This window comes from Leguminivora glycinivorella, chromosome 1, assembly GCF_023078275.1.
Source record: "Leguminivora glycinivorella isolate SPB_JAAS2020 chromosome 1, LegGlyc_1.1, whole genome shotgun sequence".
Taxonomy (NCBI): domain Eukaryota; kingdom Metazoa; phylum Arthropoda; class Insecta; order Lepidoptera; family Tortricidae; genus Leguminivora; species Leguminivora glycinivorella.
The window spans coordinates 26851212-26868822 of NC_062971.1; the positions used below are offsets into that span (position 1 = coordinate 26851212).

General features: G+C 38.9%; 2 protein-coding genes across 2 annotated transcripts; both read right to left on the minus strand.

Moving 5' to 3' along the window:
• Positions 1-188: 188 nt before the first annotated feature.
• On the minus strand, positions 189-2018 carry LOC125225039. Its single transcript, XM_048128531.1, has one exon. It carries the CDS (start codon positions 2016-2018, stop codon positions 189-191), a length of 1830 nt encoding a protein of 609 aa, XP_047984488.1.
• Positions 2019-4284: 2266 nt separating this feature from the next.
• On the minus strand, positions 4285-5727 carry LOC125225042. Its single transcript, XM_048128546.1, has 2 exons — positions 5465-5727; positions 4285-5344 (listed from the first exon to the last, which is right to left on the minus strand). The coding sequence occupies exon 2, from the start codon at positions 5269-5271 to the stop codon at positions 4285-4287; it is 987 nt and encodes a 328-aa protein (XP_047984503.1). The 5' UTR covers positions 5272-5344; positions 5465-5727.
• Between the last annotated feature and the right edge of the window lie 11884 nt (positions 5728-17611).

Sequence of the window (17611 nt, forward strand, 5' to 3'; positions counted from 1 at the left end):
AGTACTCAGAGCATCTCTCTCCACGTGTCTCAACTCGTTTCCGTTCTTTTTTTCTCGCGGTCACCTCTGACACTTGCTCACCTCCATCGCCAGTGTTACCAGTGAAGAATACGCTAAGAGTGACAGTTTGGATACATACCACAATAACAGACTTCGCGATCTCCGCGACACTCCCGAAGGCGAGAAGATCAGATAAGTAGCGTCATCAGCTGGCGCGTCCATTCGGCTATTCGTTCTCTAGCCCAAATGGCAGCGTTCCGCCTTGCTCTAGTCACTTCCTGTGGCTGGTCTTCCATAACACTTGTCTCTTTCACTTCTGTCTCGTCGGGTATATCATTATCAGAAGCTTGCTCAGTTTGCATAGGACTAGTTTCAGAATCTAACACAACTTCTCTCTCGATTGTCGATTCAGTAGGGATTGTTAACTCATCAATCTCCATCTCGGGCTCAGGAGATACCATCGTTTCAGGTACTTTCGGGGGTTCTCTAATTTCAACTATCTCCATGGGCTCAGCTGGTATCTCTGCCATCTCAGTGTCTTGTGTTGGTAAACGTGCATAATCTGTTGGGCCGTACGTGTCAGACTCTAACGGATACAGGTGTGCTATGGATCTCGTGAATTCTGTATTCCCAACCACCACTTTGGCTGCTCGGCATTCACCGTCACGGCTTCGGATCAAGCTTGAAATTCTGCCAACCTTCCAATTGATCCTATGTTTGGAGTCATTCTTGATCTGAACGATGTCACCAACTTCTGGAGACTTCTTAGATATCACTCGCGGTTGTTTATGAGAGTGGCTGAATCTATCCCGCAGACTTGGTAGGTATTGGTTGGTGAACATCTCTTTATATTCGTTAAGTATCCTCTGACCTCTCTTCCAGCCTTCGACCAAGTCGACTTTTGTATTAGTGCCTTGTGAGGTTCCTTCGCAAAGTTCTGAGTTTATCTCTAGGCACTCACCTAGGGATAGAAAATCTGCTGGCCGCAGCACTGCCTCTGGGTCAGAACCCACTGCAGTCAAAGGTCTAGTGTTCAAGACAGCCTCAATCTCCTTCACTACTGTCTGCATTTGACCATCAGTTAATAAATGCTTATCAAGTGTGCGCTTCAAGCAGTGTTTCACCAGTCCAACTAAACGTTCATAGAAACCGCCTTGCCAGGGTGCAAGCTGCGTAATGAATTTCCACTTGATATGTTTCTCCTGGCAGTATGACTTGATCAGTACTTCACTCGTCAGCTTGAACTGTAGTGCATTGTCAGATATCAATACTTTAGGTGGTCCTCTGGCAGCTACGAAACGCCGTATCGCTAGCAAACACTCCTCAGCTGTCAAAGCCTTGACCAACTCCAAATGTACAGCACGAACTGCTAGGCATGTCATAAGACAAATCCATCGTTTTTCTCTGCCAGTATTTGTCTCCACTAAAACCGGTCCGAGGTAGTCTAATCCAGTGAAGGTAAATGGAGAACTATAGTTAACCCTTTCACTGGGTAGTGCAGGTGGTGGTGGCAGTTTGTAAGGACCTCCGGCATATTTCTCACACTGTGAACACATCTTTAGGGTTTTCTGAACTTGGGCTCGCCCATGAGGGATCCAATACTTCTCGCGTAATATGCTTAGCGTGTGCGGTACACCAACATGGTAGTTATCTCTATGCGTCTTCAGTATTATCTCGGTTGTGAAGGGTGATTTCTTCGGAATCAGAATGGGATATCTCTTATCATATGATAAATTTGCATTTGCGAACCTTCCTTTGCATCTCAAGATCCCATCTTCATCTCTAAAGAGACCTAAGTTTCGTGACAAACTAGTGACCTTTCCTGAAACTTCTTCTGAAAAGTATTTTCCTTGCAACTTCTTTATTTCGGACACTGACTCTTTTTCTGAGAGGTCTTGCAAAGAATCCAAACTTCCATGAAGTGTAGTGGGTGCAGAATTTTCTTCCAATTCAGGAAAGTCAAGTTCATTATCTTGGTCTTCATATCCTCTCATTGTCATCTCTGGACCATCCACCATGTCCAGAGCCCTCCCAACCAAGCACAATTCTTCGTTCTTCTGCTGCTTTGGCCAATTGTTTTGGTCTTGTAGAAGAAAATCTGGACCATGGAGCCATAAATCCCGTTTTTGATGCCACAGTTCTGGCCTAGTAGCTATATCTGCAGGGTTTTGTTTTGAGTTAACATAGCGCTGCTCTACTCCTAACATATCCTTAATTTGCTTGATCTCATTGACTCGTCTCAATACAAATGGTGGAAGCAGCCTACTTGATTCGATCCAAGCTAGGACAACTTGACTATCCGTCCACAAATATATCTTGCATATATTTAGGTCTAGGTGGCTTTTGACATACTTCAGAAGTCTACTTCCTATCAGACACCCTAGCAATTCAAGTCTAGGAATTTTGAGATCGCTCTTGTCTTCTGCTGGGGTTATTCTGCACTTAGACATAAGAAACGAAGTTGATACATGCTCTTCAGTTATGACACGCAAGTAGACGACTGCTGCATATGCATTCATTGACGCGTCAGTGAAGCAATGTAGTTCGTACTTAGTACAACCCGGCTTTACTCCACTTGTAACATGTCGGGGCAGTTCTACTTCGTTAACAGCTTTTAAATCTTTAATTATGTTCCTCCATGATGTCAACAAGTCTTCAGGCAGAATCTCATCCCATTTGAACTTCCTAGTACAGATCTCCTGGAACAAGAGTTTTCCCGGTAGCACGAGTGGGGATACGAATCCACATGGGTCATACAGACGCGCTAGCATTCTCAAGACTCCTTTCTTTGTAATGCCCCTGTCTATAGTCTCACTTTCAAAAGTATCGTTATTCAGATTGAGACGTAAAGTATCATTTTTCAAATTCCATACCAACCCGAGGATTTTCATTTCACTCTCTGGTTTAGCTCTCTCTTGCTTGGGAATCTTGTCCATGAACTCTTTGTCGTTCGACATCCAATCTCGTATGTTCATTCCTAATTCATTGAATGAGTTTCTAGTTTGAGCATACAATTTGAGAGCCTCTTCTCTTGACTGAACCGAAGTCACCAAATTGTCTACATAACATTTATCCGCTATCACTGGAAGCAGACTCTTGTTAGTCCTTGAAATGTGGTATCGAATTGTTGCTGCTAAGAGGAAAGGGCTTGATATTACCCCGAAAGGGACTCTGCAGAATCTGTATTGAACGATGTTGTCTTCAGCCAGTTCTTTGTCCAAATCTTTGACCCAGAGAAACCTGGTATCTTCCTTCACTGTATTTGACAGTCTTGTTGAAGTGCTGAACAGCTTCTTCCTCACATGTAGTTTTTGGAGAATCACATATCCCGATGCTCTCAAGTGACCATAAGAATTTGACGTCTATGGTACGCAGGGGAAGATCTGGTTCTGTAAAATGGTCTTGATTAATATCATGGCACTGGCAATACGTAGCCACAGATAGAATGTCCCCTTCCGTGTTGTTGGTAGCACTTCCTGCGAGAAACCAGCCAAAATCAGAATCTACTAGAAAGGTGTTATTCCCCAAGTCAACACTCTTTCTGATGAATGAAAAGTATAAGTCATTTCCAATCAATAAATCAATACCTTCACCAGTAGAAGTATCGTCAGCCAAGATGTCTATCATCGGTGACTCTATCATAGCCATTGGTACCTTTGTAGTGATGTATGGGACTATATTCACTCTAATCATTCTTTCAACATTACGTTTACTTACTATAGTAATGGTTGCATATGGGCAAAGCATTTCTCTAGGCTTCTCTGATCCAAATGTATAAATCATTAGACAATCTTCTCCGTCAGGTTTGATATGTAGTAATTTAGCTATTTTGTTTGTGATGTAGGTACGTTGGCTTCCCGAATCAAGTAAAAGTCTAATGTGTAGACTTCTCCCCTCCGCTGTCCTTACTTGGGTTACAGCTGTCCCGAAATTAGATGGCTTATTTAGCTGTATATTAACTGAAGTCATATTTGAAACAACCATGGTAGTGTCCTTTTGTGCACCTTTTGTCGACACAATGCTCTATTGTGCATCTTTGAGCAATGCACACATTCCTCCTCCTGGTACATCTGGAGGCACGATGCCCTATTTGAAAGCAAACGTAGCACCTGTCTTGCAGTTTCCCGATCCTTTCCTTATAGGTGTTGAATTTGGTGCAATCTTCACTATAGTGCTCCCCGTTACAAAATATATTATGTTATTCTTCATGCGTTATCCTATTTGCCTGTATTTCTTTCTTAAGAGTGTTCTTTAAATTTGTTAGCTTCTAGTCGGTTCTTAAACTTAAATATGTTTTTCTTCATGCCATCTTTGAGACAGCGTCTTTCTTCGTTTTCTCGTAGCAATTTGCAACGTCGCTGTTGAAGCATCATGTTGAAGCTCCATCATGCTGGACTTCACAGGAATAACAGAACTCTCTGGATTTAAAACGACCAAACTCTTCGAACTTTCCATTGCTGTTATTACAGCATCTAAAGCTTTTCGGATTGCAGAAAATGAATCATCAATCGCCATCAGTCGCACTTGATATACTACTTTAGATGGAAATTTATTAAGTATAATAACTCTAAGGTGACTAGCATCAACTTTCTCCCCTAGAGCCTCCAATACCCTCAGGTGCTTCTCTATGGCGTTCAGAGTGCATCTACAATCTTCAGGTAGATCCTTTGCTACCGTAAGTTTTTGCAAAGCCTCGTTGTGAGCGTCAATGACCTTTGAAGGCTTACCGAAACGGCTACTGAGGATATCGACCGCAATTGGATAATTTAAGTTTGTAGTCTCCAAACCCTCAACTGCTTGAAGGGCTGGTCCCTCCAAAGATGCTAACAGGTATGAGAGCTTCTCCACATTGGCAATATCCTTATTGTCGACATTGGCTGCAAACTTGTCCCAGAATGTATTCCACTTTAGGACATCACCATTATATTTGCCGAGTTCTAATTTAGGTAGACGTGTCCTATTATTGTTATCTCCTTCGTGGCAGTAGAGTTTCATGGCAATTTCCAATTCCGTTAGCACGTCCTCCGCTTTGATCTGCACGTCGCGACACTGTTTCCAAAGATCTTCTCTTACATTGGCGCTATCACCAGACAAATATCTGTTGAGGTCTGTTGTGAACGACGATAATCTATTATTAACATTAATTTTGACGGCAACTATCCTGTCCCTTTCTACGCCGGTCTCCATACTATGAAGAGCCTCGGCGGCTCCCGTTAAAGCTTCTGTTAGCCTCTCTAAGCGCAATTCTAATGTTGAAACTAAAAGGTCCATTTTGTACGCAATGCAAGCTACTGATACTCTTCATTTACTTATTAATCTTATGTGTGTCCTATTTGATGCTAATCTGCAATGAAATGCATTGATTTTGAGTCCACTTTAAACCATAGAAGTTTGCTAGTTTTACAAGAAGATGTTAATTACTATATTTACTTAATAGTGAAGTCGCCTTAAATTTATTACTTACAGCGAGTTATTTAGCAATCTGCTCACACACTTTAGCACTCCTAAATTAAGTAATTACACAGTTTTATTTAATTTTTACTTCTAGAAACAAACTTTTATCACAGCACGCGAAAACGAACAGAAAACCGGGTAAGTTTACAAAACTTAAGCCATAGACTAAACTTCACTCTATTTCTTAAGCCTCCTTTACACGACCTGACCTATCAATCTGTCGTGTCCGCTGCCGATTCGTTCCAGACACAACAAATATACCGCATCGTAAATATAGCCGTGAGGGAAATAAAACAAATAAATGTTTTAATATTTATTATTATCCTTACACCTAAATTAATTTGTAATAAAACAAACGAAGTAAGGTGCACAGAATGACAGATTTATATAATAAATTCCGAACGTGATGAGTTGTGTATTTCCGAACGTGGACAGAGCAGTGTTGCCAATGTTTAAAAGAATGCGTAAATACCGCTCCTGTATCAATAATTTTTTAAACACATTACAATTTCTGCGTAAATAAAATTTAGACTTATAGAACAAATAAAACTCATCTGTCGGCCGGTCCTCCGTGCAATATTAAGTACGGAGCTCGAGACGTGTACATTCTCTTCATGGTTGGGTAGGTAATATTACTACCTGTCTATACCTACCACAATGGTCATAACTACCCTATGTGTATACACCACTATGGGCATACCCAAACCAAAAAAAAATTGAGTTGAACAGAAAATTCTCAATATTACGTTCATACTTAATTCTTTTATCTCTCCAAAGACGTCATCCGCAACCGACAGACTGCTTTAAGTTCGGTTTTAAGCATCTCCACCAAAAATGTAGCGGAGATTTTACTCTAGAAGGGATGTAACAGCAATCTGGCTACATGGGTCTATACATATAACACAGTACAACATAGCCATTGCACCGACCATGAATCAACACTCGATGGGCGTACAATTCCATCTCAAATCTAACTCGATCTCATCTCTTGTTATGAATGCAACCTCTAAACTCTCTCAGGGAAAATTAGAAGGGCCCCAAGTCCCGTGGCTCTTATCGGTGGATGCACGGCACAACTGAATCTCCAAAGGAGAACTCATCGTGCATCCCGCAACTCAGCACTCTTATCTCATGCTCAAGAACTTGCGATGAGTACTGAGGTGGGAACCATGTGGTCCCCGACGAGCCTCCACAACAACCCCTACAGCTCATCCATCAGCCTCCATAAAGTAACCTCCAGTAACTCAAACCGATAGCATACCAGCCACCTCACATGTTGCATTCAAACTCGAGCTACACACAGAATATCACTCAACAACTCAGCTCTATCTCAAGGTAGCCGTTAACTCATGGTCACTGCAATATCCATGAGTATATCAAATATAGCAATGTCTCACTTACCAAGAGCGTCGTACACGTGCCACACGGCGAATTACGTACCAGTACTCAGAGCACCTCTCTCCACGTGTCTCAACTCGTTTCCGTTCTTTTTTTCTCGCGGTCACCTCTGACACTTGCTCACCTCCATCGCCAGTGTTACCAGTGAAGAATACGCTAAGAGTGACAGTTTGGATACATACCACAATAACAGACTTCGCGATCTCCGCGACAATAATCAATTCGACGAAAGACTAGAGCAATAAGCATAATCTACTTAGTTCTGGGTCAATCGGGTTTTAACTCCTTTGGATTAGTTATCTTTAATTAGATCGTAATTATTCTATTTATTGCTTTTCTAATGATAATTTAGCGAAAGAGGCCTATTCTGAATTTCAAAATCCAACTTGTACTTGTCATGGATATGATACGAACATGACTCTCATTGTATCTTGGTTGGACAGCGAGCCGGGTCACATTCATAATAATTATGAAATCAGTAACAAATTCAGATTTTATACTTCTAATATGCCTCTACAGTAGATTACACAAGCAGTGACGTACATGAGATCAACTAAAATAGAGACCACACTATATCCACTATGGTAGCCATACGATGAGTTTGTAATTTATAGGTAAGTACCTAATTCTAATTACGTTATTTTTAAAGAAATCTATCCTAAGATGTCAAAAAGTCATGGAAGGGAAATAGAAATACCTTCAGCTTACTCAATAGTTTATGAAGCAGGTACCACAAAGTTTTATGAAGGTAGTACAAACATACAGTCAGAGGCGGTGGGGGACTTTGTTTTAAAAGGTGTAGTGATAGTGATGAAGGTACATAGTGAGGTACCTAGTTAGTTCATAATTGAAGACCGGTCTGGCTCAGTCGGTAGTGATCCTGCCTGCTAAGCCGCGGTCCTGGGTTCGAATCCCGGTAAGGGCATTTATTTGTGTGATGAGCATAGATATTTGTTCCTGAGTCATGGATGTTTTCTATGTATACAAGTATGTATTTATCTATTTAAGTATGTATATCGTCGCTTAGCACCCATAGTACAAGCTTTGCTTAGTTTGGGGCTAAGTTGATCTGTGTAAGGTGTCCCCAATATTTATTTATTTATTTATTTAATTTATCATTATTCTTAACATGTCTTTGAAATGACACTAAAACCTTCATTTGAATAAAATCTGTTCACAAGATAAACAGCCCCGAGATGTATGAAGTGATCACTGATATTCCGGGACAGCCTTGGCTTCCCCTATCAGACTGGTCCTGCAGCTGCGATGTCGTATATCGTCACTACTTTGAAAAAATATCGTATCTCACGCTGCTCCTCAAAGTTAAAACGCAGTAAGTCTATATACATTCCATACATACTTACTACAATTTTCTTTTCATTGACAGACGAAGATACAAGTTTTTTTTAAAGTAGTGACGATATGACAAGTCTAAATATAACATCCTTGCGAATCCCAGGTCTTAGGTCAGCGTCTATAAATAAGAAACTGTATGAATATGCGATATTTGCGATAAGACAGTTAACAGGGGCAGTCTTGGTCGTACGAGATGGTTCTCTGGAAACGATAGTTCGTTTCAGTATTTATAAGTAAAGGGACCCTAGTTCTTTCTGCATTTCTTTTTATTTATTTTATATGCCCGCTTTACAGCATCGTATTAAGGTTAACTTGATAGGTTTAGTAGTTTTTGAGAAAAATACGAAAAACTACGGAACCCTACACTGTACAGCGGGGCAAATCTCGACGGCAAATGTAACTGGTCCATTTTTTCACTTGCTCCATGTTTTACAATGTTTGCATTATTAAATAGAGTGTCCACCGGTTATATATGGTAGGCGTGTTCAGTGGATACATGTAGAACTCAACATCATGTAACAATGGAAAAAATGGATTAGTTACAATTGCCCCTCAGTCGAAATTTGCCCCGTTGTACCTTACTAATAAGTATCTAAATCGTTTATTTAACGCTTCGGTAGTAAATAAGTAACTAGAGTAGGTAGGTACACGGAAATAATAGTAATTTGAGCCTATCAAATGTTTAATACAAAATGCAGTGATACGTCGGGTGACTTTCAGGCATGATACATTTCCTAAGTTTTGGTAGAAAAGTTGGAAGAAAACGTCCACGTGAACGTACATGTGACGGTCGAGTTATCTCGTATTGACCTTTGAGTAGTCTGCGTTTCGTACGAGAGACTAACTGCACGTTTAAAACGTCTGCGAATAGGGATAACTAACTGAGGTCGACAGGGACTGCACTTAAAATACGAGTTACCTGACATTCCAAAATTTGCCTACATCAGTATTTTTATTTTATTAAAAATAAATAATTATAAATTATTATATACAATGTACTTACATACATAAAATAATTACAATATAGTTTGCTGTATGGTGGTTTTCGGGGGCTAAAACTAGCTAAGTTTTTGATTGCTGGGAAAACACGTATTTTTAAGTTTCTACGTTTTCCGTGCTCTCCCAGATATTGGAAAATTAATAAGTGATAGAAATTTATTTCCTGTAAAAATTGCGTAAGGTATCGAAGGTTCCAGCCTTAGCTATACCAGCCATAATCGTAAATATATAAAGTACGCATTTATCAGAACTGTGTATCATGCGATGAATTGTATTTATGAACGTGATATTACTTTACGTCAATCAATAATTGTTTTCTTGAAATATCTCGAATGCGTCTAATGAATGATTATGATAGAAAAGTTCATATTATCTTAATAGTGCATTTACGCATTCTGATAATGAGGTCCATAATAGTCGTACGATATATATTTATATATATATATTTATATTTAAATATAGATAGACGAATGCAAAAATACGTAGGTACTTAAGTAGAACTAAAATAGGTATGTATACATTATGCAAAACTATCAAGGAATGATAAAGCCCACATAAAACCTCATATTATAAAAGTGTAGGTACACTTACTTAAAAAACCGGCCAAGTGCGAGTCGGACTCGCCCACCGAGGGTTCCGTACAAACTTTCAATAGTTGAATCATCAAATATAACTCTACAGACTTGACTTAATTCTCAGATGAAGACTCAATTCCCCACATAACAAGTAATATGTAATGTACAATTTTATTATTAAATAACGTCACAGACAGACGGACAGAGCGGCACCATAAGGGTTCCTTGTACATTTTGGTACCAAACCCTAAAAACTAAGTACATAAAATATATCGGAACGTACGGCGATTATTTCTGTCGCAAGTCTTTTTTAGAAGTTATTAGCAAGATCTTCCTGGCAAGTTCTTGCATACGTGTTTAAATGGGATAAGTGTGTTGGCGATTATACCACAAGTATTTACAAATTAAAAATGCCCGCTCATAGTAAAATGCGTGCATCTGCGGCGATAATAATAGTAGTGGGGAAGAAAACGCGGAAGAATCGGAAGGGGGTAAAAGATTGGATTTTAAGACGAGATGTTATAGGAATACAACGCAATTTATTAATCGAACTACGAGAAGAAGAACCTTCACGGTATAAAAAAATTGTAAAAACCGGCCAAGAGCGTGTCGGGCCACGCTCAGTGTAGGGTTCCGTAGTTTTCCGTATTTTTCTCAAAAACTACTGAACCTATCAAGTTCAAAACAATTTTTGCTGCCTGCTTTTTGCTGCTAGATTAGCTGCAGCAAAGCTGTTTTTAGGGTTCCGTAGTCAACTAGGAACCCTTATAGTTTCGCCATGTCTGTCTGTCCGTCCGTCCGTCCGTCCGTCCGCGGATAATCTCAGTAACCGTTAGCACTAGAAAGCTGAAATTTGGTACCAATATGTATATCAATCACGCCAACAAAGTGCAAAAATAAAAAAATGGAAAAAAATGTTTTATTAGGGTACCCCCCCCCTATATGTAAAGTGGGGGCTGATATTTTTTTTCATTCCAACCCCGACATGTGATATATTGTTGGATAGGTATTTAAAAATGAACAAGGGTTTACTCAGATCGTTTTTTGATAATATTAATATTTTCGGAAATAATCGCTCCTAAAGGAAAATAAAGTGCGTCCCCCCCTCTAACTTTTGAACCATATGTTTAAAAAATATGAAAAAAATCACAAAAGTAGAACTTTATAAAGACTTTCTAGGAAAATTGTTTTGAACTTGATAGGTTCAGTAGTTTTTGAGACAAATACGGAAAACTACGGAACCCTACACTGAGCGTGGCCCGACACGCTCTTGGCCGGTTTTTTTCCTAATTTTGTTTCGATAATCTTTACACTTTGAGTCCCATAATTCTCCATGTTGCTCATAGTGCGATATCAATTTGATGACTTTGTCACGGGTCTAAACTTTTCTATCCGACATGTCAGCAAGAAAACTTTATTCCGTCGACAAAATAAACACAGAAGTTATTGCAGGGATATCTAAAATGTGTTTACACGTTGTACTTGCGGCAAGTGTTGCAAGTTGTAAAACTTGCAAGAAGTCAACTTGCAGCGACTGTTTACACATGGACATTACATTGCAAAAGTATTGTTCTGCAAGTATTATTGCTCGTCTAAACGTGCAAGTTGTACAACCTACGATAATTGCAGAAGTTACTTGCAGAGTCTATTTTTTGATGTTTACACGCAGAGCTTGCAGCAAGCTAGCGAAAGTTGAAAAAATACAGAAGTTAGCTGTTTACACGACGCAAGTCACTCGTGGAAGTCAACTTCTGCAAATTTAATTGCTCGTCTAAACCTGGCTTATGTAAACAGTCGCCGCAAGTTGACTTCTTGCAAGTTTTACAACTTGCAACACTTGCCGCAAGTACAACGTGTAACAAACACATTTTAGATATCCCTGCAATAACTTCTGTGTTTATTTTGTCGACCGAATGAAGTTTTCTTGCTGGCATGGAAAGTCATCAAATTGATATCGCACTATGAGCAACATGGAGAATTCTGGGATTATCGAAACAAAATCAGGAAAAAAATCGCTTTGGCTAATCTAGCCGTAGAATTTAATACTACGGATATTGAAATTAACAAAAAGTTTTTCAAATTTGAAAACCCAATTTGATCAATAATAAAAAAAGAGGAACAACGTAAAAGCGGTCAAGGGTCAAATGAAGTGTACACAAGCAAATGGGAATAAAAAAATTACTACTGGGCAACATACACATGCTGCGACTGAAAACTCCATGGTAACTTACAATGAGGGTTCATATGCATTTTAATTGAATTGTCAAGTTTAGAATTAAGCTAGTTTAAAAAACTACGTAATTCACTTCATATGGGTACCTACTTATTAAATTAAATTTATTGATTATGTCAACACATTTATTGTTACCCATAAATAGTTTAATAAAACTGTTATTTTTTGTATATTGGTTTTTGTCTTTCAATACTTGGTTTAAAAGTTTCAAGCAAAAAATTAAAGTTTTCTTCACTCATTTTTACAATTTTTAGGGTTCCGTACCAAAAAGGTACAACAGGAACCCTTATGGTGCGACTCTGTCCGTCGGTCTGTCCGTCTGTCACATTGTTAAATATCTCGAGAACTACTTATGCTATCGATATGAAATTTGGAATAGTTATAAACATTGTAAACCTCTACAAGTTGAAAGTATTTTTTTTTTAACTAATTAATATAAATGATAGAAAATGGCCAAAATGAAAGGGGGGCAAACTGAAAATTTCAAGTAACTAGGTCAAGTGGGGTATCGTTAGAAAGAGCTCAAATTGTACATATCAAAACTATTTTTTATAATTTTTTGGTTGTAGAAAAAAAATGTTTTTTGAAGGAAAATGTAAAAAAAAATACCGTTCCCCCCCCTTATCTCCGAAGTTTACGAACATAAATGTATGAAATTTTCACCAAACATGGGTATTATAATGAATATTACAGGAAAAATAAAATCGTACACGTATCTTGAAAACTTTTTTATTTATTTATAAAAAACCTTTCAGATTTACATTTTCAATTTCAACACCCTTGCGGGTGTTTATTGTACCTGTATTTTTTAACAAAATAACAATGAAATTACCTGCTTTCAAATAGAGGCAAAATGGTTAAAATCGGTTCACGCAATAAACAATTATTCCATAAAAATCATCTTCCATACTAGCTCGCGCGCATTAGTTTACTCAATTTGCCGATAGATGTCGCTGTACGTTGAACGCTCATTTCCTACATCGCGTTTTTCCTGATATAATGAGGTCAGTTCAGGAGCGTCGTTGCGACATGTAAGTAAGATAAGTCATAAACTATTGAAGCCGAATAGTCTTGATTTTATTTGGACGTTGTCTACCAATAAAATTGTATATTAAAATATTGCTTGTTATGTGGGAAATTGAGTCTTGAGGGATTTAGTAAAATCTGTAGAGTTCTATGAATAACATTTTTATGATTCAACTATTGAAAGTTTGTACGGAACCCTCGGTGAGCGAGTCCGACTCGCACTTGACCGGTTTTTTTATATCGTGAAGGTTCTTCTTTTCGTAGTTCGATTAATAAATTGCGTTGTATTCCTATAATATCTCGTCTTAAAATCCAATCTTTTACCCCCTTCCGATTCTTCCGTGTTTTCTTCCCCAGTACTACTATTATCGCCGCAGCTGCACATATTTTACTATGAGCGGGCATTTTTAATTTGTAAATACTTGTGGTATAATCGCCAACACACTTGTCCCATTTAAACACGTATGCAAGAACTTGCCAGGAAGATCTTGCTAATAACTTCTAAAAAAGACTTGCGACAGAAAAATTGCAGGTAGTCTAAACAGACCAACGATTTGATGCAACAAAAGTTGCCACAAGTTATTGCTAATATAAACAGTCCTGCAAAATCTTCCAGCAAGAACTTGCTTGTCAGCTTGCAGATGTAACTTGTGCTACAAAAATTGCATATAGTGTAAACAAAAACGCAAGTTATTGCTCAATTTATTGCAGCAAGAACTTGCTCGTCTAAACCTGGCTTTAGTCTTAAAGTGAGACGAAGACAGTTTCAATGTTTTACGGAACACGCTACTTTTTTATTGTTTATAAAATAAGTTTAAAGTAAAAAAAAAACACTTTATAATAAATAGTTCCCCATGGACAAAATTTATTAGGGATTTTTAAAATAAAACACCATATGCTTGAATCTATTCTAAAATCGTTATTTGAGCATTTCATAATACATAACTTTAAATCCAAAATCGACAAATATCAACCGATTTTGACAGAATCTAATTAAAGCTTGGCCTCCGCAATAAAAGTTATCTAGAGATGTGAACTAAGTAAATTAAGAAGAATTCAGTTTGACACGTTTAAGAAGATAAGTATTTAAGTATACTGCCACCCAAGGTTTTTGGATTCCGATAAAAGGGCAAATGTCAATGAATCTGGATATATCCAAACTATTCTTGTCAATTAATAACCAATCAAAAAAGCTTGTATTTATCACTGAAAAAAATATACAGATTTATTTTGCCCCATTCGAGCGAGGGACAAGCGCTATCAACTTGGCTAAGCATCCAGCATCAGCATGAATAAAAATGCTTTCTTACAGTCCGATTCGAACTTATTAAACATCAAATATTAAATCTATATTGGATGTGGATCGGATATGTCAGTGGTATTTTTGTTCGGAAAACCTCAATTTCAAATCTCGAATACTGAACGGCGATTAATTTGGTATTGAGATAGCTACTTCATATTACAATTTGAGGTATGTAAATGGCAAACCTGTCCCTATTCCCATTCTCATCATGATAGAGAAATAAATTCGATTATATTGGTAAAGTCATAAATACATATTTAAGGTCACTACATCAAGGGCTTATGAAGCTACAAGCCAAACTTACGTTATTGTAAAAGTACGAAGAACGGCAAAACATACGTGGGAATTACTGGTCTGATTGGATTCGATTAGTAAAATCAAAAAAAGCTATTCGTAAAATAATAGGTACATAAATACATCAAAGAGTAGGCTGTGCGAATAGGTACGACGACTACTTCAATTGTAAAATTTTACTAAAGTAACGATACTCAATTTTCCTTTGCGCCAAACCACCACTTAAGTATCATTAGGTACTTGCCTACTTAATTATCTCTTCATATTTACCCAGGAACGGTTCAACGTACTCAAAGGGGGAGTGTCGCGTACTAAATCTTTCTCCTTTGTCTCTGATTATATCACAATTAATGTGTACAGTCAGGGATACTGACCCCAAAATGCAAAGTACGTGTACTATCAGTTTGTGACGTACTTAGCTTAGTTGCTCGAGTAAATGTGTTATTGCCGATAACACCGTACCAGGCGCCATCTTTTACGGGCGTAAAAGGATCTAATTTTAATGAATAAAATAAAGGAAGGATCACCGAATCAGTTGGCGGCAGTGGCGGTGTTAGCCCTCTTTTGCGCTAAGGCGATACTGTGGGTCGAGGGAAGTAAAGGTAAGGACACACTTGTCCCATGTACGCAACGTATGCAATGCAACGTAGGAGAGATTGTGTGCACACTTGTCCCACGTATACGACGTGTATTGACATCAGACGTTATTGTAAGTTCTCCAGGTGCGGAGTACAATATTCGAAATGGCTTCATATCGCCTAACCAATTCGATGAGTTGTTCGTCTGCCATTTTGCAACGCGAGTGCCGCGGTATGTCTGACGCGCTGGAACGTAAGATCTCTAGAAACACACTAACGGCCCAGCCACGACATTGGTCTAAACGCGGCAGCGGCGAGCGGCAGCCATACGTGCGAATGAAAAGTCCCATCGCTGTGTCTTGCTTCAATGTATGGCCGCCGCTCGCCGCTGTCGCGCTTAGACCAATGTCGTGGCTGAGCCGTAATCGTACACATGGGAAAGCGTGTGATATCCCCTCCACGTTCCCATGGGACGCGTGGGACAGCATTGCGCGTGACAAATATGTTTCTAACTAAGCATACAAATATCAGGGTCCAGATTTCATAATGCATTGTATACATTGCGTACGTGGGACAAGTGTGTTTACCATATAGCTACGCCCAAGCCAACTACGGCTCAGTACTGTCGACTGACTGTGCGCACTGATGTCACATACCTATTCATCACCGTTTCACACAACAGAATCTGAGGGCCAACCACGAACCCTCTTTGATGCATTTGAAAATTCGTACTTACGTTGGTAGGTGTGACAACAGGGCCCAGGGAGGCAATGTGGTTCGCGGTAGGATCTACGTATGTGCCTAAGTAGGTATCAATCGAATCGGCTTCTAAGGAAACGCAACTGCCGTTGTCACTTTTGAAATTCTTCTTCTCTGTCGTATGAAGGGGTCATAAGTTCTAAACTAAATAATATTTTGCCAATATCTTGCCACCTCCTCGAGAGGTTTGTATAAGGTCTTCTGTAGTGCACTTAGCTGAACACAGGGAACATTGCATCATATGTTGCGTTGTTTGTACCTATATCACCAGATTCACATATTAATGTACCACTTTGTCCCGGGTTGCGGGTTGGGGGTCCTTAACGTCCTATATAGGAGGTTATTTTTAGATCGGCCAACTCTTGATCTTAATCTATTTACGGACTTCCAGGTCACCATTTTTCCCTCACACTAGGGGGTAGATGCTTGTTGGGTGTTGGATCAATGTTTAGCCAGTTCTCATTGAGCTCCGATTTCCACGCTATAAGACGAGCCTCTTGTGCCGTTTGGTGTTCGAGGGCTGGGTTTGTGAAAAAGATCTTGCGTGACTTTAGCTTACTTTTGAAACTAACAAATCGGTATCGTATCACGTGAAATCTTATAAGCATTGCTCGAATACGGCCATGATCAGTCATTTATTGTCATTAATGATTATAATTCATAATTTATTTTTGTCAGTCTCGAAAAAATAAATGTAGCTATTTAATTATATGATGTTTACGACGATTCATTGTCGGCTTTATCGCTAACTGAGGTTAAAAGGTAAACTTTTGTTTATATACTTTATCAGTTTAACGGCTGATTTCTTTGTATCGTAAACATCACTAACAGCTTATAAAGCAAAGTTTCCCGCCGCGTCTATCTGTGTGTTTGTATGTTCGTGATAAAGTCAAAAACGGACTTTCATGGGAATCTCATTTGAGGAAGGTTTAGGATACGTTATTTGTTAAATGTTGTGTGAATTAGCTGAATTACTTATGACTTTGGCTTATGATTTTGGCCAGCTCTTTTAGTTAAATACTTACCCCTATGTGAGTCCTCGGGTAAATACGCCACTGTTCTACGAAGGCGGACGGAGGAATCGGCTACGAGTGCAGAGCGTAGCGCTACGAACACATTTGGAAGTCAGGCCCCGTAGCCGAATGGCATTTCTCCGACGCCAAACGAAAGCGATACGCCGCTGGCTCTGTCGCGCCAATACGCAAGCGCGATAGAGATAGATATCTACTAGCGCTTCGTTTCGTGAGCGTTTCGTGAGCGATTGTGCCATTCGGCTAGCCACCCAGGACATTCTAATTTTAATAAACAACAAAATTGCATGGACGTGACGTTACAACTGTTATAAGTAAATGAATTACAATTTTCATTTATTTTTTGAGACATTTTGTATCATTCATTAGGTTTTGAGTCTGGTCGTGATTCTGAAAAGAACGAACCATAAAATACCAGGATTCAGGTTTTGGGCAACTGTAGGTAAAAACGGTTTATTTATTTTACTTTTTATGTTTTTTTATTACTGTAGGAAAAACACCTACACACAGAGCTATCAGATTGAGGATTATACATAGATCAGCTATACAGTATCTATGTATGGAATATCACCGCATTGATTAGCAGAGATAAGCGAACAGTTTCC